Consider the following 27,155-nt stretch of genomic DNA (forward strand, 5'->3'; position numbering starts at 1 on the left):
GACATTTTGTGTTTGAAAAATGAAGGGCCCTACACACTTAAAGATTTCCCTTAATGATATGAACGTCCTCGTTCATTAAGGAACGAGAACTCGTTCATATCGGTCAGTGTGTAGGCACCAACGATGAACAATGCGCGGTCCCGTGCTCGTTCACACCCCCGTCACGTCTCCCCCCCCCCCCCCCCGCCGCCGGGTCGCCCGTATCCGCCATCAGGCAGCTCGGTGGCGGATCGCAGAGTGTGTAGGGGGCATTACAGTTAGAAACCAATTTGTTGGTACTTTACTTGTCGCCACTTTATCTCTCGCTGTCCAACCTTTGGAAAATCTAGCCCTTGATCACTAAAGTGTATGTTTTTATAGGAAACAGGGGCTAATGTGGAGTATGTATCCCACAACACAAGTATACTCGGCATTAAAAGAAAAAAAAATATATAATTCAATTCCCAATTATTCAACTAACTTTACCTTATATGGTATAAAAATGTAAAGAAAACTGAATTCTAATGGGACAGCAGTCACTGTAACAAAACCTGAACATAAACCAGAATTAGAACCCACTAGGTAGTTCTCACATCCCGGAAAAGTAATTATTCTATACACTCATCTAACCCTGCATTAATACTAAATGCAGCTGCCATGTTACATAGCATTTCTGAACACTTTTTTTTTTCTTTTAATAAAACAAGAGAAAACAAAGAAAACATACACACAACACATCAAGTAAACTGCGATCTGCAGATTCCCACAGTAAAACCGATGTCTAGGGGACAAGCAGTTAAAAAGAACCTCACATACTGTTTCTATTAATTGTAAGGCATATTTCTCCCTCCCCTCCTGTTCAGCTGGAAGTACTAAAATATGACATGTTCTGGAGAATGGAGTGCTCATGTTTCTGCCAAAGCACTGATAGACGCTGGATGTGTAACCTCACAAGGGACAACTGAGGTAAGGTTATAGGAATTCCAGGCTATTTCTCAACAAACAAGCTGAACACATATTAGATTTCCTTTAAGCAAAACGTTGAAAATTCACAATAAGGGAGCGATACAACTGGCTGCAAACTGCGTCACTCATCCCTATTCCACATGATAAGTGAGCCAGAGCAACAGGATTTACCTGCCTTGTTCTAATGAATGCCTCTGAAAATATGGCTTATGTCACTCACATCTCCTAGGGATAATCTATTTAATAAAAAGGTATTTGCAGGTAGGTTTAGCCTTTGCCATCTACACAGTAGCTGCTCCTGTGTGATCTGGAAAACGGTACTGTGTGGACAAAAGCGTTAGACAGTTATGGGATTAACTGTGATTGTGTTGCTTTTACCATCACCTCTGGAAGCATTTACTTTTGTGGCGCATTCACCATCAGCAGAAAAGTTATGGAAAGTCACCAGCTTGTAAAAGGTGAACAATTACAGGACAGCATATAAACGTCCCATTAATGAGAATTATTAGGCCCGGCACTACACAGTTATGCTGGTAATAAAGCATGGACATTTACTGCCACAGAGCAGCTATTTTCTAATCATGCTATTAAACGAACCACACACTCGTCACCACAGAGAACACGGCTTAAAGGGGAAACCACGGCAAGCCTTGAAGGGAGAGGAATTCACCAATACACTTAATGGAATACAGCTGGCACCTAAAACTGGTATTTTCTTTTTAAGAAGAGGAATGTAAATAATGCACGGAGTCTTGGGAAGGATTTGATTTCCTATTTCCTCTGTTTTCCTTCATTTGTCTCATGTCACAGTGCCTCAGACAAACCTCCTACTCAAACCAAACTATTCTCTATCTAGAGTTAAAAAAAAAACAACCAAAATAATCACATTTATATAACTTCTTCACAAACTCCGTTTCTGGCGAGAAAGAAAACCATGGAGCCAGGAGCAGATGGCGATATTTATTATTTATTTATTAACAGTTTCTTATATAGCGCAGCAAATTCCGTTGTGCTTTATATTTAATTATGAAAATATAGTACATTTAACCAAAGGCCAGTCACTGACAACTCTGCTGCGACTTGTACCATAATATAAAAGGACCGTATGAACAGGGACATTATACTGACAGAAGGATCAGTTATGTCAATATAGATTTGCCTTTAAAGTAAGCGAGTGTGCATATAAACTCAAATTGTGCGGAAAACATGGCATGCCAAAAGGTGAAGAGAGAGTTTACATACAATGTACATGTTTAATTGCGTCTCAAGAGACAACATTTTCTGTTAAATAGCGGAAGTTCCCCAAGTAGTACATTTTTTTGGAACGTTTTTTACTCCATTTTCACCAAGCTCAAGGGGGTCGATTCAATTCACCGACAGTTGAATAGCGCCGGGAATTAGCTCCCGGCGCTATTCAATACAGCGTCAAGTGACACTCCGTTGTCGGGAATTCTTCTCTCACCCCCGGGGGATGAGAGAGGAAATCCGATATAAGTGCTGCCGCGCGGCCGGCGAGACAGAATCAGCATCGCGGCGGGGAGTTAAGTCTGAGAATGCCCGTTCTCCCGACAAATCAACCTGTTAAGTCCGGGAGAATGGGCATTCGCCAACTTAACTTGAGCGGAATTGAAGAGCGGCGGGAGCTAATTCCCGACGCTATTCAATGGTCGGTGAATTGAATCGACCCCAAGGACTTTTGTTTGTGATGTTGTTTTTGTCATATTTATGACATTCATCAGCTTACATCAACCACATTATGCTGTGTTACTAATAACATTTTATTTTTTCTCTCAAGAAAACTGGTGGATTATACAGTATATTCAGTAGCCTTTCTTGAAGCGCCTGCATTTCCAAATCAGACATGTTACCCTTAACCTTAATAGAATTGTTCCTCAGCTATGAAGCCAACCCCTATTTGTTGCCTATATTCCACATATTTTGTGAACTCCCATTATAAGCATGCTTTGTAGACATTCGGCTAGCTTGTACAAACATTACAGACTCGGTGGTAATATATCACTATGACATACTGATACAAGCAGCTACTTGTGTCTTCCAAGATGAGATGCTATAAACGTCTGCAGTGACTTTCAGTTTCATTCAACTGAACATAGCCTACAGCACAAATCATTGCTGGTTTATTCTTCCCAAATGTAAACCCAAAAGCTAAGCTGCAACAAGGCTTACAAGGAACATACTCCATATACGCTGGTACTAGCATATGAGGTAAGGAGAGACCAGTCTATCCGAATTAACAATGGCTTCAAGAAAATGCTGGCAGTAGTCTCTAAGCAAGAGCTAGAGAGACACTGGATGTTTAACTGTGCCTCCTATTTCTGGGATGGTCACCATGTTCCAGAAAAAAACTGCCTTTGCTCACATAAGTTGTAGACCACCAGAGAATACCAAACAGATGTGTTCGGTGATTCAGGAATCTGCAAGTCTGGAAGGAAATGTATCCATAACAAAAGAGACAGTTTCAACTCGTGAGTAATGTACAAAGGAATATTTTTCTGCTCCCATATGAAGACAGCTTTTCTTGTAATAAACATCCTAACAATGCAGTGTAACAGCTCTCGCTGTACTTGACATCGTTTCCCAGTATTAATATTTAAGTTACAGGTGCTCAAACATGTATCAGTTGGGAACCCAAGTGCCATTGGGCTATTATTCTGGAACTCTGTGTGGTTCTCCAAAACAAAAATACATTTCACAGAGCCGATACTTAAAAGGAAACTTGGCATTTTTTACAGCAAGAGAGAAAATACATGTAATTTATGGACAGATTAATAACCCTCTAATGCTGCATTCAGATCGCAAATGCCGGATCCTACCCGGTAAGAGAAACGTGTCCTTATCGGGTGGGACCCGGCATTTGCTCTTCTCTGCTGGCTTTCTGACCTGGCAATATACCGGGTCGGTTGCCATAGCAGCGGGGGGCGCAGCAGCAGCAGGGGCGGGGGTGGAGGCGGCGCTGGGAGATGAGCTCATCTCCTGCGCCGCCTCTCCCTATGCTGTGAATGGGAGCCGTGTCGCATCGGAACGGCTCCCATTCACACTGCACCTGACCCGGTATTCAACCTGGTAATAACCCTTCTTTTTTACCGGGTTGAATTACCGGGTCAGGCGACCCGCTAATTCTGCAAAGGACCTTTCACATCGCACACTGACCCGTTTCGACACGGCAATATGCCGTGTCGATACCGGGTTTTTAGTGCGATGTGAAAGGGGTATTAGCCTACTGGCTAATAACAGCAATACTTATTAGCATATTACTTATTGCAATAACAGCAATACTTATTAGCATATTAACAGCAAAACTTGATCTTGAACATGTTGATGTGCAGCTAGACGGAACACAAAGCTTTTTAGAGTCCAGGTGATGGAAAAAAGCCACAGCAATCCGATGGGACAGTCATCTGAAGGGGAGGCAGTGGTGCAGTGGGTCAGGGTGTTAAATAAGATTTGTAAATTATTATTATTATTTTTTTTAAATCTCTCTCCAGATTTGGTCCTAACAAACAAGCTGTCCCAAAGCAGCAATTAAAACCAGATGCTGAAAAAAATTCTTAGCCCATGAAATATTTCAGCGATTAGTTTAACAAATTCTTCTCTCTGTTTCTTCCATAGACAACAGTACAGGCAGGAAAACAGACACCAAGGAATGAAAAAGGATACATACATGTTTAATAACCTCCTATCCCAGCAAGCATATGGATTTTTCCAAGTGTGAGAGACCTGTGATCTGCAATAAAACATTCTCTTTCCACTAGGAAATATGGGAGGGTTGGAAGGAAGTGGTATTGTAGGATTACAGAGTCAGAGAACCATGTTTGTTACTTATGGATTATCATTTAGGGTAGGGATGGGGAACCTTCGGCCCTCCAGCTGTTGTTGAACTACACATACCGGCATGCCTTGCTACAGTTTTGCTATTTGGCCATGCTAAAACTGTTGCAGGGCATGCTGGGATGTGCAGTTCAACAGCAGCTGGGGGGGCCGAAGGTTCCCCATCCCTGATTTAGGGTATAGAAAACAGTTCAGGCAAGATTGATTCTCAAGAAATAGTTATCCATGTTGATTCCCTATGTCCCCTCATTTTCATAGTTAAATCAGATACTGGCACTAACCCAACTTCAAAGGGGTGTGGTTCATCAAATCGACAGTATCTAGGTCGACAATGTTTAGGTCGACAGTCACTAGGTCGACATGGATGGAAGGTCGACATGGTTTCTTGGTCGACATGTGCTAGGTCGACAGGTCTAAAGGTCGACATGAGGTTTTTGTGGGGGGGTTTGTGTAGTTTTCTTCGTAGTGTGACCGGGATCCCAAATTAGTGCACCGCTTCGCTCGCCATGCTTCGGGCATGGGGCCTTCGCTTGGCACACTTTACCGTTCCAATCGTAGTCCACGTGGATCGTTAAGTATGAAAAATTTTTAAAAAAATTAAAAAAGTGAAAAACTCATGTCGACCTTTAAACCTGTCTACCTAGCACATGTCGACCTAGAAACCCTGTCGACCTTCCATCCATGTCAACCTAGTGACTGTCGACCTATAGTGGTCGACCTAGATACTGTCGATCTTCAGACCGGATCCCCTTCAAAGATAAATATCCACTGATAAAGAATCAAACACGATTCCTCCACTTTTACCAGCCCCCAAAAGCATAGTAAACAGGTCAGCTTCACTTTTATAAAGCAAACACCATAGATATACAGATGTGTCCACAAATACCAATCCTCAAGTCTCACCAAATGTCCCCATTTAGCGTGTCACGGACTGTATGACTTACGTCACGCCAAAACACTAATCCTAAATACCTAGTACACTATTGGCAAAATTCAATTTGCAGAGCAAAATAAACCGACACAAAAAAAAAACGCAAAATGGTGATAAGCGCCTATTCAGTTGTCCACGAAAATTGATTTGCTGTAATTTTACCACAGATTTCAATTAACCACCTCTGAGCAGGTGATAAACATGGGGAAAATCCCTATTTTAAGTAATGTCAGTTTTTGGTTCAGAACCCCTGGGACACAACCCGCCCTGAATGACTAATTAGGCACTTAGAAGTTAATTATTTTTAATTGGCCAAAAATGACACGTCAAGTGCAAAATAATGGAAACTGGGGTACAAGGTATGGGACAGGTATATTGGGGGGCTTTATGAGTGGGACAAGTGTTTTTAGACTTGGTAGGAGCAATCTGTCTTTTTCCACTTTTTCTTTTTTTTTTTAAAGTACCCTAAAATAACCCAAATATATACTATCCATTTTTATGTACACCAAATTAATTTTAGCACTTATTTTGCAGGGGGGAAAAATAGCTTTCTATATTTTTTTCTGATTTTTTAAGATATTATTTGACCCAATGTAAAAGTACCCCACATACTTTTATTATGATGATGATTATCATCATATTAGATTTTTTTAGGGGGGGTAGGGTGGGTACAGGCAGATTTCCCCACTTTCCCCTACATTTTCCCGGTAATCCTGTTTTCACAATTTTGCAATGAAATAGGCGATTTGCGGGAGCACAAATACATGCAAAAAGCCCACAGCAAAAAAAAAAAAACACACACAAAAATGGTGAATGCGGTAAATTACTGCTATTTTGCCGCTAATTGAATTCGGCCCTAATTGTGAAAAGTGGGAATACCTTCTGGTTGCAAAAACCTGAATGTTATGGTAACTAAACATTAACTGGAAAAGCTCTGAATAAGAAATAAGCATAAATCTCAAAACACACGATGACACTTGCAGTGTTGTACCAGATACTCCCAGAGATGTAGCAGATACTCCAGGTCTGTTCCCAAGAAACTACTTTGGTTAGGCCTCCAATACTCCTATTAGAGACCTAAATTTACATATGTGATGGGTTGGGTTTTTTACAATAGGGTGGTCAGTCCCAGCAATCTAGTCCTTCCCTTCTCTCTCCCCTGGAAATCATTGCAAATTCATATCCTTCTGCCTTTCCAGTGACACCTCTTGTTTCTTCATTCCTAGTTCACTTAAGCATCCTCAGCACTTGATATAAGGTTCAATTTATATGCCTAATTGCAAAGCTCTTGGTGGCTGTTCTAGAGGAACTGTCTCTTGACCTTGTTCAGCTATGTTCATGGTAATATAAAGACCTTCAGTTATTTTCTACCATATATTTGCCAAATACTTAAAAACTACAATGAACTTGGAAAGCACACCATAAGCACAAGTTTACTGCTGGAAATCATAAGACCCCCTGGAATTAACCTTGGAACACTCATTAACCAACACCACTGTTCCTCTAGAAGACAGAAAAGGAAATTTCTGACAAAGTCCCCACACAAACTTGTAGGAAGCTACTTTGTAGAGGACTATATTCCATTTTACATAAATTAGCTCTTAAAACATGGCTTCTCAATCGCTAACATTTGTGAAGACCCGAAACATGTATAAGAAAATATAACTACTGGTTCCATTTTTGTTAAGGTAACATATTGGTTCTCACCTTGGTTAAGCAGATTTTTGTCTTACAGCAGCAAATAATGCTATAGGATATTTACATCAGGTAAATGGAACATAACCGGATTTGATTTCCAATGCTTGAAGCAGTGTTTTGTTAAGACAAATGTCACTGTATTTGGTTTTCATGAATATTACAGCAGGCATGTGTGAGGTTGCCTCTGTATACAAGTCACAGGATGAGATTCAGTAGAAGCATTTAAATGCCTATAGCATGAAAAGCACACGACAGAAACAAACCCACTTTGTCTAGCAAATGCTACGACTACCGTATTAGTATTAAAGGACACTTGAATTAAAATTTGGCTTTTTTGTGCTCTATTTTGAACAGAAAAGTAGAGTCATGTAATCAGTGTAGCAAAAAATAAAATGTTTCTCAGTTTCATTCACTTTGAGTCACTGGGGTCAATTCTATTCGGCAACTTAAGAATAGCGCCGGGAATTAGCTCCCGACGCTATTCAATTCAGCTCCAGTTAAGTCGGCGATGTCCCGTTCTCGCCGACTAAACAGGTTGAATTGTCGGGAGAACGGGCATTCTCCGACTTAACTCCCCGGCGCGAGGCTGATTCCCGACAGAATCAGCCTCGCGCCGGCCGCGAGCAGCACTTTTGTCGGGTTTCTTCTCTCATCCCCCGGGGATGAGAGAAGAATTCCCAACAATTGCGGGTAACTAGCAGCTGAATTGAATAGCGTCGGGAGCTAATTCCCGGCGCTATTCTTAAGTTGCCGAATAGAATCGACCCCACTGTGTCACCTAATGTGCCGGGCTGGGGCATAAAGGGCACACCGGGAAATGCAGTGATAGGGGCCCATGTTTTGGGGGTGTGGTCTGCCACCACATTGGTTTGCCTAAGTATTAGAGAGTGAATGGTCTGGGCGGATAGATAGGATAGATAGACTGCTAGTGCATGCATGATAACGTACCAGATTAAAAACAGCAATGCACTATAGAAAATACACCATAGTTATGTGCAGTATAAGGTAACATATGTATCATTTAATTGCACAATCTGGAACCTGATCCCTAAAGGAGGAGGTGGGGCCCCAGGCAATGGGGCCCACCGGTGGTTTCCCCTGTGGGCCAGTCCAACCCTGGTCACCTATACCTCCGTTTACTTTAACCATGAGTTGTGGGAAATCGAATACTTTAAATCACCTCCACTCACTGTAATGTAAAGTACCAGCATGGTGCCAAGAACCTGAACAAGAGAAACGTGCATAAATCGGTATGGCTTATACCCCTTTCAGACTAGCAAGAATTTCCCAGGTTATTGCATGTGAACGCACATCAACCCAGGATTTTGCCTAGTCTGAAAGGGTCCTAAAGAAATATCCCGGGTTGAGCTTCCTGGCATTTCATCCTAGGTCGCGACCTGGGTTGAAGACTGAGTCGACCCAGGATGTTTGCACTGTGAATGGGTAAGCCGGGTCAAGGCGACCCAACACCCGTTCTCTGCATAGGAGGAGGCGGCTCTTGGAGATGACCGCCTCCAGTAGCATCAACCTGGCAATATGCCGGGTCGGACCACACGTCTGAAAGGGGTCTCAAGCAGAGTCACACCTGGGAAGCACCTGTGTACATATTCCCGGATGCAACCCGGCTATATAAGGCTGAAAGGGGTATTAGTGAAAAATTCAGGAGAGCCCACAAATATAAATAGGTCATTCATCTGAGAGCACCAGGTATATATAAGCAACGTATCACCTTATTATGTGAGAGCTGTAAGTTCTCTCATTTCAATAGGGTTAACTACACATATAACCCATGTGCACATTTCTCAGACCTATTGAGAGAGAGAGAGAGAGAGAGAGAGAGAGAGAGAGAGAGAGAGAGAGAGAGAGAGAGAGAGAGAGAGAGAGAGAGAGAGAGAGAGAGAGAGAGAGAGAGAGAGAGAGAGAGAGAGAGAGAGAGAGAGAGAGAGAGAGAGAGAGAGAGAGAGTGTGTGTGTGTGTGTGTGTGTGTGTGTGTGTGTGTGTGTGTGTGTGTGTGTGTGTGTGTGTGTGTGTGTGTGTGTAAAGCTTGATAAAAACCCCAAAATAAATTTTGGTAAACATTTCTCATTTTTGCGAATGTGATATTTCCAACAATAAAACACATGGGAAAAGGCACTCGGCCCCGTAAGTTATTTGACAACACAGATGTTCTGTGACGTCAGTATTTTATTATCAGTAATTTACAGTAGCTGCCACACACATATACAGTACACAAAAAGAGCAGTTTATATTACCCTTGCAAGCTAGGACCTAAAGTGTCACCCACCTCAGTAAACATTTATTGCATTGGTATAGGTATAAAGCATTCTATACAGAACTGACAGTTACAACATAGGTGCCAAATGTAACCTAAGAGGTGACAGTGGTGCACCGGCTATAGTGTTAATGTGACAATTACTGGATCTCTCAACATAATAAAGTTCACGGTGAGATTGTTGCTATGCCCGATTTTCACTTTGCGATTTCCCCTGAACTCTCCGGAGCCCAGCAACACCGATTTTGACTAACTTTTCTTGAGATATGGACTATGGGATCGATTCAATTCACCGACAGTTGAATAGCGCCGGGAGTTTGCTCCCGGTGCTATTCAATACAGCGACAAGTGACCCTCAATTGTCGGGAATTCTTCGCTCACCCCCAGAGGACGAGAGAAGAAACCCGACAAAAGTGCTGCCGCGAGGCTGATTCTGTCGGGAATCAGCATCACGCCAGGGAGTTAAGTCGGAGAATGCCCGTGCTCCCGACAATTCAACCTGTTAAGTCGGCGAGAATGGGCCTTCGCCGACTTAACTGGAGCTGAATTCGCCGACTTAACTGGAGCAAACTCCCGGCACTATTCAACGGTCAGTGAATTGAATCGACCCCTATGTGTGCTTACGATTTTGGCTTATGTGAAATGAACTAGATAGTACACCGATCTAGCAAGGATTGAGTTGCCTGCACAGTCTATCTTTTCTTGCGATACCGACCTGGCGGGACCGCGCATCGGGATCGCAAGTGGCATAACACCTTGCGATTTGCACTAACTTTTCTTGCGATTTTGACTATATAGTCAAAATTGAAAGAAAAAAAATCTCACCGTGTGTACACACCATAAGTCTGGAGTTCAAGATATTTATAAACTGACCAGGTAAAAAAAATAAAAAGTAATTAGTGTTCTTGGAGTCATAGAAGTCCTACCATAGAAAAGGCAACCCATTATTAGCATAACAAACAGTATATAGCCTCAAAAGGAACCAATCTTTGTATACCATTCATGCTAAAATAAAAAAATTTAAAAAAAAAAACACTTTATTATCAGGTCTAATACACATATTGTAAGAAATGTTTTCATCGACAATTGCAGAAGTATGATTGGCATTGCTGCCTCACAGCACTGAGGTCATGGGTGTGATTGCCACCATGCCCCTAACTGTGTTGAGTTTGCATATTTTCACTATACTTGTGTGGGTTTCCTCCAGCTACTCCAATTTCCTCCCACAATCCAAAAAAATATACTGGTAGGTTAACAGTCTTCCACCATAAATGAACCATAGCGTGCAAGTGTGTAAATGTACATGGGCAGCCAAGAAGGGCTAAGTGGTTCTTATCTGCCATCAAATTCTATGTTTCTATGTTAATATTGGATCAAAATTCAAAACACAATCAAAACGTAAGCGCCTTACACACTGAATGATTTAGCGAGTGATATGGACGATATCGTTCATTTTTGTAACAATATATCATTAATATTGTTCAATGTGAAGCCACCAACGATGAACAATGCGCGTCCTCGAGCTCGTTCATAGTTGGTCTCCCATCGTTTGAACACGCAGGTCGATATGGACGACCTACATGTTCGGGATTGGGGCTGGGTAATGTGGGGAGTAAAATAAAAAATAAAAATACCCTTTCACTCCCCTTGTCACCCGCACCGGGTCGCCCGTCAGCCGTATCGGCTGTCAGGAACCTCCGCCACAGGTCACCAAGTGTGTAGGGGGCTTTAGAAACAAGTAGATCTTGTAACATGTTTGGTAGAAGCTTAAATCAGGTCAATGGGTGGAATTCAATGGTTCTTGCTGCCTGATCTCTCCTCTAAAGTGACAGGAGATCACAGGGGCTATATTCAATTGATGCCTGCTATCGCACCTATTACTGTTGGGTTTAGCCACGGAAAGCAGCTAGACTAATGGGCGCGATCATGAAAAGTGCTTTTTGGGTTGCCAGTTACATTTTCATAAATTTGTGCTTGCCCGCCCGCCCAGGGGTGCAAGCTGAAATGTCAGCGTCGGCAGACGATTGCGCCTGAATGGAGCAACAATTGAATTGCTCCTTTCAGCGCCAACTAGTGGCTGCCAGCGAGTAAAACAATTGGATCTCGCCCACTGAACCTACCATCTAGTATTAATGTGCCCAATGAGATACACCAGCCGTGTATAAATATGCAGTTTGAAAACATGAACCTTGAAATCCAGCTTCTATTAATATAACTTCTACAAACACATCAAACAGTGGTAAGGTTTTCAACCAACAGTTCCCACAAGTATAATACCCTTTATATATATCCTGAGTGCAGTATATATTAAGTGTGATGATGGTAAATAGAACATACCAAGGGAGCTAAATTAAGCATATGTAATGCAATTCAAGTGTATGTATCGCATTCAGTTGAAGTTTTACAAAGTAACCCAATGTTATCCAATGTCTTAAACATACAACGTAGCACTGATCTTGGCCTGTGTAAGAAAATTATAGCCTAGTTATGCCCTTTCAGTTGAAAGTGGAAAAGCACCTCCATATACAGTAATACTCTACATCATTTGTATGTGCATACACTGTTTCGGAGGAATACGCAGAGTGAAAATACCCATGGTACGCACCGCAAACAGTCATCTGTTCAAGTCTGCATCAGTCCCATATTAGTACAGATGTACTATTTGCAGCTGTGACATGCCATAAGATGAATAAGTAAAGTGACTTGTCTTATAACTTCAATAACAGATCAGTCTCCCATTTCATACACTGACCGAAGTTCAGGGGATTATAAAAGGTATAACTATGCAATGTTCATATATCACAGAGAGATCACCATTGTCCGTTTCCGCTACATATGGCTAAGATCAGTCCCATATAAAACTCAGAATGCACAATAGGAAGAGGATGACTTATGTTGGAGCGCTGTATAAAGCAGTATTCTTATAGAGACCCATTCCGGATGCCGCTTAGCAGGTGGAAAAAAACAAATTCCGCTGTACACAAATTTTCCTGACGCCTTTACCTAGCACTCAGATGAAGTTTCACCAGAAGTGGCTAAGTTTATCTGTTGTTTATACAGCCAATAAATGGAATTAGCAGCCTGCAATCACATATTACTCTTGGGCACTAGCTGGCTGTCTCCCTTGTGTAAAGAGATATGGTTTTTCCGTTTTCAGAGAGCACCACCGTATAAGTGAATTACACCGTACCCTATGCTTATGATTCATTTTCACACACCTAGAAATTCAGATTACGTAACAGGTTTATCTGAATCCATGACAGATCTGCCACCTACCTATTGCCAAATAGCAAAACTGTGAATATTGTAAGCTTCTAACTGAATTGCATAATGAACAATATGAAGAAACAACGAAGAGCAACATAAAGCAAAAGAACGGCAAATATACTAAATAAAAAATTTTCATGGTGTTTCCAGTCTGAAGTCTAATAAGATAACGCTTTTCTATAAATGTGCCAAACACTTCCAGTCTGAAGTCTAATAAGATAACGCTTTTCTATAAATGTGCCAAACACTGTTTGCAGGCAGTTGACATGCTCTCGTCCTTCAGCATGTAATGACAGAAATGAGAGCAACCCTTCAGTCATGTGTTGAAGCAGCAGTTCAAATAACAAATTCCCAGAATTCCATTTCCTAAACAAGAACCACATACAGTAGCTGTCATAACAATGACAGCGCTGAATTTTACTATGCAAGGAGAGGAGCGAGTCCCACAGGAAGAGTTACCTGCCAGCTCATGCACTTTGACATGCTTCAGCAGCAACAGGCGCCTCCTAGAATTGCACAATACGTTTCCAGGACCTATTCACGTGTATGCAGTTAGGCCTACAATACTATCCCTGCTCCAAGGTGTGCTCAAAGCTTCATTTGTAAACGTTCTGCTAATAAAAGCCCAGGTAAAAAAAAATTAAAAAAAAAAACACAAACACACACACACACACACACACACACACACACACACACACACACACACCACATAATGGAGTTTATCCAAAACAACACCACCACACAAGCTGGCAGTTGCAGACACTTTATGCACGCCTGTGCTAAATAGAGGTAGGGAGGAGCAGGCCCTGAATTAGGATTGCCATCCCTAAAAAATAAAAAAATAAAACACACACGAGGCATTTTAGCTATCACAACTACTTTATACCAATATTCCCGGAACAAGAGACGCACAAGCAGTGCTGCTCTCCATGTAGACCCTGTTGTATCTCAACTGGATAAATCACTGCACTGCCCAGTGATTCTCAAACTGTGTGCCGCAGCACCCTGGGGTGCCTCGGGACAGTTGCGGGGGTGCCCTGGGTTGGTGGTCCAGGATCAATTCAAATGATTTATGGTCAAGGTAATAGGCATAACCAGCGCTGGTGGCTGCCAATTATAACATATGTGGACAAACAGAAGCAAATCTTGTACCTTACCACACAATTGAACCTAAGGATGACACAAACACAATTTACTATTTCTTTCTAAATGTATCAATAAGAAACTTTTGGCCTAGGGGTGTCGTGAAACAAATTCTGATTCTCTATGGTGCTGTGATTCAAAAACGTTTGGGAACCACTGGCATAGCCTATATGAGTCCCAGAAAGCTGCAGATGAGCAATGTTTGGTCTAGATTTAACAGATAGTGGCAGGGATTGGCTAAATATGCTATGAAGCTATGTGTATAACCATTGCTCAGCTACAATAAAAGGTCACTTATAGGTAGCAGATATTCATCTAGACTTAGGGGTATATTAAATTGAAGTCGGATCCATTCCGACATTCATTTGTCGACTTGTCGAAAAATTTGAGGTTAGATTGAATAGGTCGGAACCCCTTCTGACCTAAACAAAAGTCAAAAACTGACGTATTTTCGACAGACGGCAGCTTTCGACTTCAATTGAATATACCCCTTAGTACCAAATGGCTACGAGTTTCCCATCTGACACCTAACGTGGACCGCTTGCAGTAACAGCAGCATCTAAGACAAAGACCAGACTTTCAGGAAGGATTCATAGACCTTAAGCCATTTGTGTATTACACCAATGTCATGATTATTAGTCACACAGTCCTGAAAGCTTATTGTTTGCCTGTGGATATTTAAAGAGAAATAGAATCCAGAAATGGGATATAGGAGCATTATTAAGCGTTGCAATTCTCTTCTGCAATATTCCAGCATTAGTACATCTGCCCTCCTGTGTGGCAAAGCTGGACAGTGACCCCTAAAATGAATGAGATTCCCACAATGATCCTACTAAAACCAAGGAGGTTCATTATTAGGATAAGCTCTTCCAACACCACTTATAGGCTTGTGAGTGTGCTACAGGGAACCACAAAAACTGGGGTTAAAATATAATAGCCTTAGAGAAATGTCCCTCAGTGTTATTTCTGAGTAATGGATAGTGCAGTACAAGTATTGAGCGAATGGGGGCGTGGGGAGCAATGGTTAGACTCTAGTCTAGAGGGAAGGGGTACTCACCTGGGAACATGGTTTTCCAGAGTGGTAGTTGTAATCTCTCCCTAGTATGTGACCTCTGGTTTTTCATTTACAAATTAGGTTAGCACCAGCCATAGAGAAGAATGTTACGCAAATCATCTATACCAATCACGCCGGAAATCTATTTATAAATATCCACTACTCGTTCAGCAAAGCAGTCCTTTGTAAGGATCACACATCAGCTCCCTGCGTTCCAGCTTCATAGCATGAGCTTGTGCCAAAATGATACTGGCATATCTTCGGAACATCCAAATGCACAGTGTGTGTTCTCAGCTTTGTAACTCAGGAGTTGCCATGGCAACTATAAAGTAATAAGTGTCCTTCACTTACAGTGAGATTGAAAGAAAAAGAATTTTCTGCAAATAGGAACTAGTCAGGCACATCTCTGTATAGCTACAGTATATGCAGCAGAGTGTCCAGCACAGTGTAATGGATGGTTTATATAACAATAGTATGACATGCTTAGCAATGTGCCATTATCCAAAAACTCTTTTTTTTTTTTTTGTAATGGTATTACTCCGGGAAACATTCAAGCCACAAAATAGTCTCCTGATTCACTTTGCAAATATTCAGTGATCTCAGGCTGTAATCCACTACATCCTGAGCTAGTGTATGTACTCAAATTACATTCTGGGGGTTCTAGACTAGGAAGCAGGTCATACAAGTAATGCCTGTTCCTCAGTTACTGACAGATCTGAGTGGCAGACAAATGCATTGCTCACCACAGGGGTTGCTTTATTGGAGTAAAATAAAAATGGCAAGTGTAAATTGCCCAGATGTTTATGAAATATACATATTGCATAATCTGCCTTCCAAAAAAACTCAGATGAACAGAAAGTACTCTATCAATAGTTTGCCAAGTTCTGCACTGTAGTTTTGCTAAACATTCTGAAACGTAGTAGATAATGGTTTAATGTATGTGATTTAGGCCCTTTGTTTTGTTTTTATAAAGCCGATTTACCGCATAAGTAAGATTTTACCGACGTGCAGAAATACAAAACTAGCAAATCAATTTAGTTTGGCAACTTCAAGGTAGCGATGGGGGCGTGTGCAGAAAATCCAATCAGAAGCCTTGATCGTGATTTTGATGTAATTGTTCTCTCTGCTCACACCCCTATATGCATCCTCCCCAAGAGGAACGATTAAGAATATATCTCTATAGGTGAAACATTTAAACAAAGATGAGTGAGCTAACAGAGGGTCTTATTCAGAGTCGGGGACAATTTAAAAAACAAGGGCTAATTCATCCTGGAACTAGCAAATTTTACAAGGTAAGGGGTGCAATTTTTTGTACTGCATGACTGAAAAATAGTGGCTACCTAGTGATCAAATACTGAGCAGCATTTACACTGAAACTTAAGGGCCCCACACACTAGGACGATAATGCCCGATTTCATCCAATTTTGGGCATTCGGCCTGATATATCGGATGAAATCGGGCATTTTTTAGGCATTTCCGATGCGCGTTCCCGTGAGCAGCGGATCGGATCCTCCAGATTGAATGTGCTGCACATTTAATCTGGTCCGACCCCGCAGGCTGCCGGGGATGATCGCCCGCGTCACGTCCGTCTGACATGCCGCGGTAGTCTATGGGGCCCTTTAGAATGAAGCTAGGACCCACCCTTCCCCACATTTAAATATGCTCCTCTTACAGTGCACCATGGTTTTGCAGAGGTGAAAATTGCTCCTCTTTTTGTTTCTCTTTGTATTTTCTATTTGCTCCCAACTCTGAATCAATGTGCAATTCCTAATATGCCTATTGACTTGCTCATTAGCAGATTCCTTGTTCTGAAGAACAGCAAGGGTCATGCTCATTACTCATTTCCTGGGAGGTAGTAAACGTTAGGGAAGACAGGACACAGGAGTCCCCACTCTATACCCCTTTAACAACTTTTTATAAATTAAAACTAGCAGCAGGATTTGTGATGAAACAAGTGAACTAGAAACACAGCAACAATATGCTTTATGGAACTTTAATCTGGAAACATATAATTTGTATAATGTTTCCTGTCTTGTTATAATACATTGGGTTTAATTGACCTTTAATTATGGTACATAAGAGTTTAAAAATAAAATATATATTTTCAATTACAGGTTTTCCTCCTGGCAGAACTTTATTAGGTTACACCCAGAAAGGTGCATGGTTTTATTTCCCCCCATATTATACTGTTAGAATTCCCAACATGACCCCTCCAGGCGGTACAGAATACTCTGCTCCTGGACTTCCCTCTTAACTTATGATTGCCATCACCTGTAGTGAAACACCTTTCTTATCCATTAACCTGTTCAACACAGATGCCGGCAATCAGAAATGAAGAGAAAAGTCCAAGAGCAGAGCATTGTGTCCCTTCTGGAGAGGGTCATGGTGGGAGGTATGTACTGTTACAGCTTTTGGCACACTAAAAGAATAATCTCCATTCACATGAATGGGAGTCTAAAACAAAAGCTCATTAATTAATATGTTTATCTCTACTTATTTACAAAAATACAAAGTACTGGTTGAAAGAATGGGAACAGGCCCAATGTGTATGTTCATGTTACTTTAGTGTTCTGCTAATATTAAGATTACACATAGTAGATTAAGTATTGGAATCCATAAGGAGCCTAAAGGGCCGCATACATTAGAGCGATAATGCCCGATTTCAGCCCAATTCGGGCATTCGGCCCGATATATCGGTTGAAATCGGGCATTTTAGAGGTGTTCCCGAACCGATCCGCGTTCCCGTGAGCATCGGATCGGATCCTCCAGATTGAATGTGCTGCACATTCAATCTGGTCCGACCTGGGGGCATGGCTTTGGATCGCCAAGATATATTGTATGCAAATGGGCAGCATCCGATGTATCTTGGCCGATCCTGCCCCCTGAGAGGCTGCCAGGGTGATCGCTTGCGATCACCTCCGACATGAGACCGTTCTAGTGTATGGAGCCCTTAAGGTACATACATCTGCAATCGAAAATAAATAGTCTGTTTTAAGGTACAATGTAAAGTGTGTTACACTTACATTTATATAGGAGACCTGACAGATTGGGATATTATCAAGATTTATAAGGAAAAAACTACCAAGGTAGGATTGGCGCTGACAGGTGCTGTAAGACTTCAAGCTGCTGAGTACAAAGGGCTAATCAGACCCTTACAATAGAACAACAAGAATAAAAATAATTCAGCGCTAAAGATAAAAACATTCAATGTTTATTACACATAAATAGTGCTAGTCATATATATGACATACATTTAGAAATTATATATAAATATACTGTTGCAACAGGAAAAACAAAAAATAAAAAATATATTAAAAACACCAATAGATGTGGGGCAAGGAGCAACACTGCTGAAAAATAAATGTTTCAGTAAAAACTGATCTGTTTAGCTGGGAAAATTCATATGAAGGCCTGCTTCCTAGAGAAATTGTATTAAGCCAGAGTTTACCAGTTCCATTTGAGTCCTCCAATAGGTTAGCACTCCTGTGTAGCAATGGAGATCCTCTTACTGGCTGTATTTTTCCATGATGGTACTCTGCTGCAGGGTGGACCGTGGCAAGGTCTTTCACAATGGCTTGTCAGAAAGTGTCCCAATAGGACCGCAGTTCCCAATCACTGGACAGCAGGCTTGTGTCAAAGATTTAAGAGTCCCAGACTTGTCACCAACGCGTTTCACTGCTGGAGCAGCTTTTTCAAGGTATAAAAGCAGTGTGCCAAAAAGCCCTTTATATAGCAGTGTTTGATCACAATACCCCACAGGTGTGTACAAATCAATCAGTACAAATATTGTTCAAATTAAAGAACTAACCTAACAGAATTAAAATGTTGACAGCCAGAAGAATAGTCCTAATAAGCAATAAATTAAAAAAACTTTCTGAACCTTGTTTTTTTGATTGCTTATTAGGACTATTCTTCTGGCTGTCAACATTTTAATTCTGTTAGGTTAGTTCTTTAATTTGAACAATATTTGTACTGATTGATTTGTACACACCTGTGGGGTATTGTGATCAAACACTGCTATATAAAGGGCTTTTTGGCACACTGCTTTTATACCTTGAAAAAGCTGCTCCAGCAGTGAAACGCGTTGGTGACAAGTCTGGGACTCTTAAATCTTTGACACAAGCCTGCTGGCCAGTGATTGGGAACTGCGGTCCTATTGGGACACTTTCTGACAAGCCATTGTGAAAGACCTTGCCACGGTCCACCCTGCAGCAGAGTACCATCATGGAAAAATACAGCCAGTAAGAGGATCTCCATTGCTATACAGGAGTGCTAACCTATTGGAGGACTCAAATGGAACTGGTAAACTCTGGCTTAATACAATTTCTCTAGGAAGCAGGCCTTCATATGAATTTTCCCAGCTAAACAGATCAGTTTTTACTGAAACATTTATTTTTCATTAGTGTTGCTCCTTGCCCCACATCTATTGGTTTTTTATATATATTTTTTACTTTTTATTTTTCCTGTTGCAACAGTACATTATCAAGATTTATGTTTAATTAGTCAGCCTACTACACCATTTGTCACAGAACTTGTCATCACCCCATAACATAAAAAGTAAAAACACTTTTTTTTTTTTTTTTTAAAGATCAGAAACAAACACTGCAAAAAATGTAAACAAAAGCAGACATTGTATATCCTGAGAAGACACCATCCAGCATTATGGCAACAATATGTTCCCTTAACTAAACACAGTGAATGAAAACTAACTACTCCCCAGTAATATGAACCACAGAACAAGCATTAGATCTCATGCCTAACAAATACTCAGAGAATTAGGATAACATTTGTTTTAAGCTTATTACTCATGTCATATTTTACACTAGGTTCAGTCACTGCTGGAAGAGTAATGCAGCTTTACAACTAACTGCTGTTACCCAATATTGGTTTCTGTGGTCACCAAATGACTGTGCCTGCATGAGTGGCCATTGGGTAGCAATAATTGTGTCCGTGATCTGACAATTTGAGGGCTGTGGCGTAATAGGCAGTCATTAGCCACTCCATCCCCTCCCAAAAAAAAAAAAAAAAAAAAAAAGAAGAAGGTCAGTGGCTCTGATCATCTTAAAACAATTAAGAATAATTCTTTGTTAATAACCCAGTACAAGGCCGTGTAGGTCTTGGTTGCCTATTATGGATAGTATGACCGCAATAAGTGATCCTGCAGTTGAGTTGTAAGTATTATGACAACTGGCAGGAGTTTCAGTCACCAAGACAGCGGACCCCGAGTTCCAGAACCTATGGCAATGACGAGATGAACTATGTGGGAAAACCATCAACAGAGAAGACAACAAGTGAAGGACATGCTCCAGTACTGTACTATGGTGGTCATTCTGAGTTGATCGCTAGCTGCATATGTTCGCAGTGCAGCGATCAGGCTAAAAAACGGCTGTCGGCGCAATGCACACGCACGTCGTACGAGCACAACCAACGATGTAGTTTTGCACAGGGTCTAGCGAAGCATTTCAGTCGCACTGGTGGCTGCAGTGTGATTGACATGAAGTGGGCATTTCTGGGTGTCAACTGACCGTTTTCAGGGAGTGTTCGGAAAAACGCAGGCATGACAGGAAAAACGCAGGCGTGGCTGGGTGGATTTGTGACGTCAAAACAGGAACTGAACAGTCTGAAGGGATCGCAAGCGCCGAGTAGGTTTTGAGCTACTCTGAAACTGCACAAAAAAAACAACTTTGTAACCGCTCTGTGATCCGTTCGTTCGCACTTCTGCTAAGCTAAAATATACTCCCAGTGGGCAGAGGCATAGCGTTTGCACGGCTGCTAAAAACTGCTAGCGAGCGATCAACTCGGAATGACCACCTATGTACTCATTTACTCAAAGTGCAAAGCAAAAACCAAGAATAAATGGCTAGAATCTATGGAGCAAATGTCCTATATTATCAAGATTAGTCCAGTGATAACTCTACACAGTTGGATATACGGTACCTAAGCACCTCGGATGCACGTTTGGCAGATCAGTAGTGCAGAGAAGTTAGTGAGCAGTGGAGGAATCAGATGTGGTCAGATGAGTCCTCCTTTGTGTCCTCAAAAAATGGATAAGTTCCCATGTGGTTTCAACCTACAGAACTACAACCCTGAGTGCTCACTTGTTCAATGAAAGGTTCTGGTAGATCATTACATCTCATGCCTACTGTGGGTGCAGTCATTCCCTTAGACGGCAAGTCCAAGACTTAATGGTACTGAATTATCAACACCCTATGTTGCACACTTGCTTTGCAGATGGTAAGAGTGAATTCCAGGATTGACATATACAGTCCAGTGTGCATGATTGGGAATCTAATGGTTTGATAAGCAGGACACCTTCTGTATGTTATCCATATGTTGAGGCCTTCTCAGTCACCATAAAATCATTGTTGTGAGCAGTAATGCAGTAATTTAGCCAAAGTGGCACTCTTGCAGACAGTGATATATGTTGGACTCTGGAGCACAATGAAGCTGAAAACAGATTTCGAGACTGCTTGAAAAGAAAAACTAGCACTGAGGTCATTGGTATGATTCCCACCATGACTGTGTGGAGTTTGTATATTCTCCCCATGCTTGTGTGGGTTTCCTCCAGGTATTCCAATTTCCTCCCACACTCCAAAAAATATACTGGTAGGTCAACTAGCTCCCGACAAAATTAACCCTAGCACAAGTGGTAGTAAATATAGATTATAAGCTCCACTGGGGCAGGGACTGATGTGAACAGACAAATATTCTCTGTAACGTGCTGCGGAATGTGTGTGCACTATATAAATAATAATGCATGAAATAACAAATACCCACTACAATCTCAGCTTCAGAACACGGACATACACAAAACAAATTGCAATTACCGTACATCTAGCAGTTTGAAACAATAAAAACTATTAGAAAGCAGAAGTTAAATAACATTAAATAACACTGGATATATTGATACAAAATCAGAGGAAATGGAAGTGCCTGCCCGTGAAAAACCACCACAACCTGCTTATGACCTTAAAAATTACTAGAGCCATCTATTTTACAACAAAGATACAGTATGATTCAATGAACAGTCTGGGACTCATTTCCTCTTTTCATACAAGCATCCCAGATTCTCACCATATGTGCTGACTAGTAGACATAGATTATAGGGTCGCCTGTGTGAAGCCTTCAGATGCGAAGATATGGATGGAAGCTTTAAAAGGTGTATTTTACATAACTTTAGACCATGCCGTAATCTCCTTTACACAATGCCTTGGTTTCAGGGAAGCAATTTCTAAACTAGTATCTGACAAGAAATATAATACAGGTTGAGTATCCCATATCCAAATATTCCGAAATACGGACTTTTTTGAGTGAGAGTGAAATAGTGAAACCTTTGTTTTTTGATGGCACAATGTACACAAACTTTGTTTAATACACAAAGTTATTAAAAATATTGTATTAAAGTACCTTCAGGCTGTGTGTATAAGGTGTATATGAAACATAAATAAATTGTGTGAATGTACACACACTTTGTTTAATGCACAAAGTTCAAAAAAATATTGGCTAAAATTGACTTCAGGCTGTTTGTATAAGGTATATATGATACACAAATGCATTCTGTGCTTAGACTTAGGTCCCATCACCATGATATCTCATTATGGTATGCAATTATTCCAAAATACGGAAAAATCCCATATCCAAAATAACTCTGGTCCCAAGCATTTTGGATAAGGGATACTCAACCTGTATATATATTCCAGCAGTTTTGACCGGCACTCCATAAAACAGTAACAGATAGTACCTGGGTGCCCCCTCCGAACCTCTAGGGCACAATGTACAGCAACACAATTTTTGAGAGGCACTCCTCGGCTTTGTAAATAATTTCCACATCTACAACTGCATGCAGTTGTAGCTGTGGAAATTATTTACAAAGCCTAGGAGTGCCTCTCAAAAATTGTGTTGAGAATTTTATATATATATATATATATATATATATATATATATATATATATATATATATATATATATATATATATATATATACACACACACACACACACACATGTACATCAGTTACAGGAATAGTCTAAATGAGAAACATATCAGTGACAAGAACAGCCCCTGGGAATGACTTGTAATTGGCATAGTGAGGCCTGCATGAGGAGGGTTATAAGCTGGTATAGTTCCCTTTCAGTAAAACAGCAGTCATTTAATTTGTAGATTTTCATTGCAGGGATCGAATTCAGCATGAAATGAACAGTATTTGAGAAATCAGAGCTGTGGTCACATTAGCAATGCAGGAGCCTGAAACCAAGCATACTATACAAGATTACAGTGTGCTGTTGTGTGTTCCACGCTGTATTGTTTGCATACCCTCAGTTACCTAGGGCACAACTCTGCTAGAATAGGCAGGAAAGACAGGACCTGGGGGGTTATTTAATCTTCCCAGAAGGAAAGGATTATTCTACCCATGGCAAATCAGTGGGTCTATTACATTGCATGCCATAAAACAAGCCCTACATATGTGACTGGGGAAGGAGCAGAGAGAGAGTGGCTGAAGCCAGGAAGGAGATGAAAGAAAGAAAGGGTGTGATCTGTCTGCTTACTGGCTGTGGAACAAAAGCAGACCTTCACCTGGCTATGTGCACACCCCAGCCAGCCCTGATACTACACACAGGGCAGCACAATGCTACCCTGCCAGGCTGATCAGCTGCTCAGCGTGACTCTTAGCAACACAATGAGCCCGGGATCATAACCAAAACTGACACAGGTCACATCAGCATGCAAACTACAGGGCAGTGCAATTATAATGCTGCTAAACACAACACAGCCATAACCAGCAGCAGAAAGTGGGAAGAAGCAGGATGTTGTATGTGAGGTACACAACATACACGTCTATTGCACACTCATCTACTCCATACTAATTACACACTAGTGTCCACACTATACGGCACGCGTCCACAGGCGCACACACAGCACTCCACTATCCCAGCCACCACCCGCAGCTGGTGCACCCGGGCCGGTCACTATGGTACACTGCACAAACTCCCCCGGACCTCCAAATCACCTTCACACCCCTCCCTCCGCCCCCTCCGAGCAAACAAAGCCGCCCGTCCAGCTGCGGGTGCAGAGGACGAGGCCACACTCACCCACAGCTCCGTGCCCCAGCTCATGGCTCCGGCTGGCTGTTGGGAAGCAGGGCGGCGGTGTCCGGGTGTGAGTGCTGAGGAAGAACGGGCGGCTCTAGCTGCTGGAGCTCTTTCCTTGTCTTGTGTGTGAAGATTGGGAAGGAGGAGGGAGAGGCCGGGGGAGGGAGGGGGCGGGAATGGGAGGGGGGAGAGCCGGCTGGGAGACGGGGCTGGGATGGGCAGGGAGGAAGCATGGCACGGGAACTTCTCTTATTGCATTAGTAGTAGGTGCTGCGACTACAGGGCGCGGGTCATCGGGTCACACTGCTGAGGGTATGGCCGCTGGCCTGGAGTAGTGTAGTCACTGGGAGGCATGTGGCCCTTATTAGGTGTAGTCTGTCTTTTTTTGGGTTGATGTATCAAGCAGTGAAACAAGTGGAGAAGTGTATTTGTTACACCTCATTGTGTATATAGGGCCTGATTCAGTGATGGGCGCAGTGTTGTTGTTCCTGCAGTACAGCGATTTGCGCATGCATGAGAAGCGCGGGAAACACTTACTGCAGGTGCAAGAGAATGCGTCCAATGCAGTCTGAAACTCGCTAATGGGTGGTACACGGAGAGATTCGTGCCTAAAATCTAAGCAATCTGACTAGATTGCTTAGAATTTAAGCACGGATCTGTCGTGTGTATGCCCCCCAGCAATAGCGATGCGCGGTCCCGCACATCGCTATTGCCAGTGGTAGATTGGCAGGTCGCTCACTTCAGCGCTGTGTGAAGTGAGTGCCCCCTCTGCACAAGTCGCGCTGTGCTGAGCGGGGGGAGAGATGTGTGCTGAGCGGTCTGTGATAGATCGCTCAGCACACATCTCTTTAGTGTGTACCCCCCATAACACTTGAGAAGGGGTTTGCGATCCCTGGGAGCGTCATGGTTGAGACTGGGATGTGACATAAAGTGACTGCAAAAAGGGGCCTGTTCATGGGTGTATTATGGGAATGTCACTGGTGGGGGTGTTAGGATTAGGCTGCTGGAGAGGATGGTTAGGCTTATACTGGCTATACACCAGAACAATAGTTGGCTGGTTGGAATGATAATCTGGCAGTGTGTGGAAGCAAATGATCAGAAAAACAGCCCAAAGAAATCAAACTGATTTGTACCAACTAATCAATTGCAGGGGAAACTTCCCTCCAACTGAACGATAAGTAGGGGGACACAGGCCGGCAGCATCCACCTACATCTTCACCATCATCACTGCTGGTTGCACATCACTGTAGTCCAGGGCTGTCTGCTTCACAGTGAGGCAGTACGCACATTAGACTCAATCCCCCCCCCCCCCCCCCCTCAAAGGGACCTCCTGTGACCACCCCCACCACCAAACAAAACGCATGCAATCGGCACCTGCTCAGCCCGCAAAAAGACCACAATAAGCCTATTCCAATTTTGGGAACCCTGTCAGCATACCCTCCAACTGTACCTTTTTGGCAGGTACAGTACCTTTTTTTTATGGTCTGCAGTGGCGTCACAACGTGGGTGCGGGGGGTGCGGCCCGCACCCGGGTGTTACCCTCTGAGGGGTGACACCAAAGTGCCGGCTCCTGCTCAGTGACAGGAGCTGGATGCTGCAACCCGGCTCCTGTCACAGTGCAGAAGCCAGCACTGCAGATTCAGCAGTCTCCGGGTGAAGGCCGTATCCCCCGACCCACAATGTGCCGAAAACGGGGGTCGGGATGCGAAGCCACACCCCCTTCAGCGAAGCCACGCCCCTTCCGCGAAGCCACTCCCCCTTTTCACCCGCGACCGCACCGGGTGTTATAAAAGTAAGTGACGCCTCTGATGGTCTGTACCAATTTTTGGCTTTTCAAACTTCCATTGAAAGTATAGGAAAAGAGCCTTTACCCGTGGCCACACCCCTTTTCTAATTTGTACAGATTTTTATGTGTAAAATGTTGGAGGGTATGTGTCAGGATTCTGGTATCAGTACTCTGACTGACAGAATCCCGATGGCTGGAATCTTAACCGGCTGCAGGAAGGGATGGTTAGGGTTATGCCGCTATTGACATCCTGAATGTCGGGATACAGACTGCTAGGATTTCATGATTCATATGTATAAAAATGTTTGTAGGTTGTGTACCAACAAAAAAATAACCTAATGTGTTTGTGTGTGTACATGTTGCGGGATATATATTTTATGCGCCACTGTGGCAGGGACTATTGTGAATGGACAAATATTGTCTTTAAAGCACAGTGGAATATGTATGCGCTTTTAGCTTTGAAATGACTGCCTAATACCCCTTTCACACAGCACAAATAACCCGGTATCGACCCGGCATATTGAAAGCGCCATGTCAGAAATCCCGGGTCGCCTGACCCGGCAATTCAACCCGGGATTAAAGCAGTGTTATACCCGGGTTGAATACCGGGTCAATGGCAGCGTAAACAGGCTCCCCGGGTCGTTGCGACTCGGGACCCGTTTACTACAAAAGGGAGAGGCGGTGCGGAGATGATCTCTTCTCCCAGCGCCGCTGCCGGCTCCGTCCCCACTGCTATGGCAACCCGCCCGGCATAGTGCCGGGTCGGGGAAGCCAGCAGCAGCGTCCAATGCCGGATCTCACTCGTGAAGGACCCGTTTCCAATTCCCGGGTGGGATCCGGCATTGGCGGTGTGAAAAGGGTATTATTCATATTTCAAAGTGCGGGAATAGCCCTTGTGGAGATTTTTCATATTCTTGGCATTTGCAGAAGATGTCTGAATGCACTACACATGCGCCACACCAGTGCTGACCAACTAGCCGCTGGGGGCAGGAAGTGATGAGCTGGTAGGGGAGTGGAGATGAGGAAGCTGGGCAGGGAGCCGGCAGTGAAGTGGAGAAGAGGGAGCCGGCAGGGGAGTGGAGAAGAGGGGGCAGGGAGCCGGCAGGGGAGTGGAGAAGAGG

The 27,155-nt window shown here is 42.7% G+C and overlaps 1 protein-coding gene across 3 annotated transcripts in view; it reads right to left on the reverse strand.

Annotated features, from left to right (window-relative positions):
- FNBP1L (formin binding protein 1 like) overlaps nt 1-24,406 on the reverse strand; it is a 261,673-nt gene extending 237,267 nt beyond the window's left edge. The window contains exon 1 of one of the 3 annotated variants that reach the window (XM_063939867.1): nt 24,249-24,406. In XM_063939867.1, the coding sequence (XP_063795937.1) occupies nt 24,249-24,272 (24 nt within the window). In that variant the 5' untranslated portion in view covers nt 24,273-24,406. The remainder of the gene's footprint in view (nt 1-24,248) is intronic. The other 2 variants (XM_063939866.1, XM_063939868.1) reach the window with 2 other exon arrangements.
- Nucleotides 24,407-27,155: the final 2,749 nt, after the last annotated feature.

This window comes from Pseudophryne corroboree, chromosome 9, assembly GCF_028390025.1.
Source record: "Pseudophryne corroboree isolate aPseCor3 chromosome 9, aPseCor3.hap2, whole genome shotgun sequence".
NCBI classification, from domain to species: Eukaryota; Metazoa; Chordata; class Amphibia; order Anura; family Myobatrachidae; genus Pseudophryne; species Pseudophryne corroboree.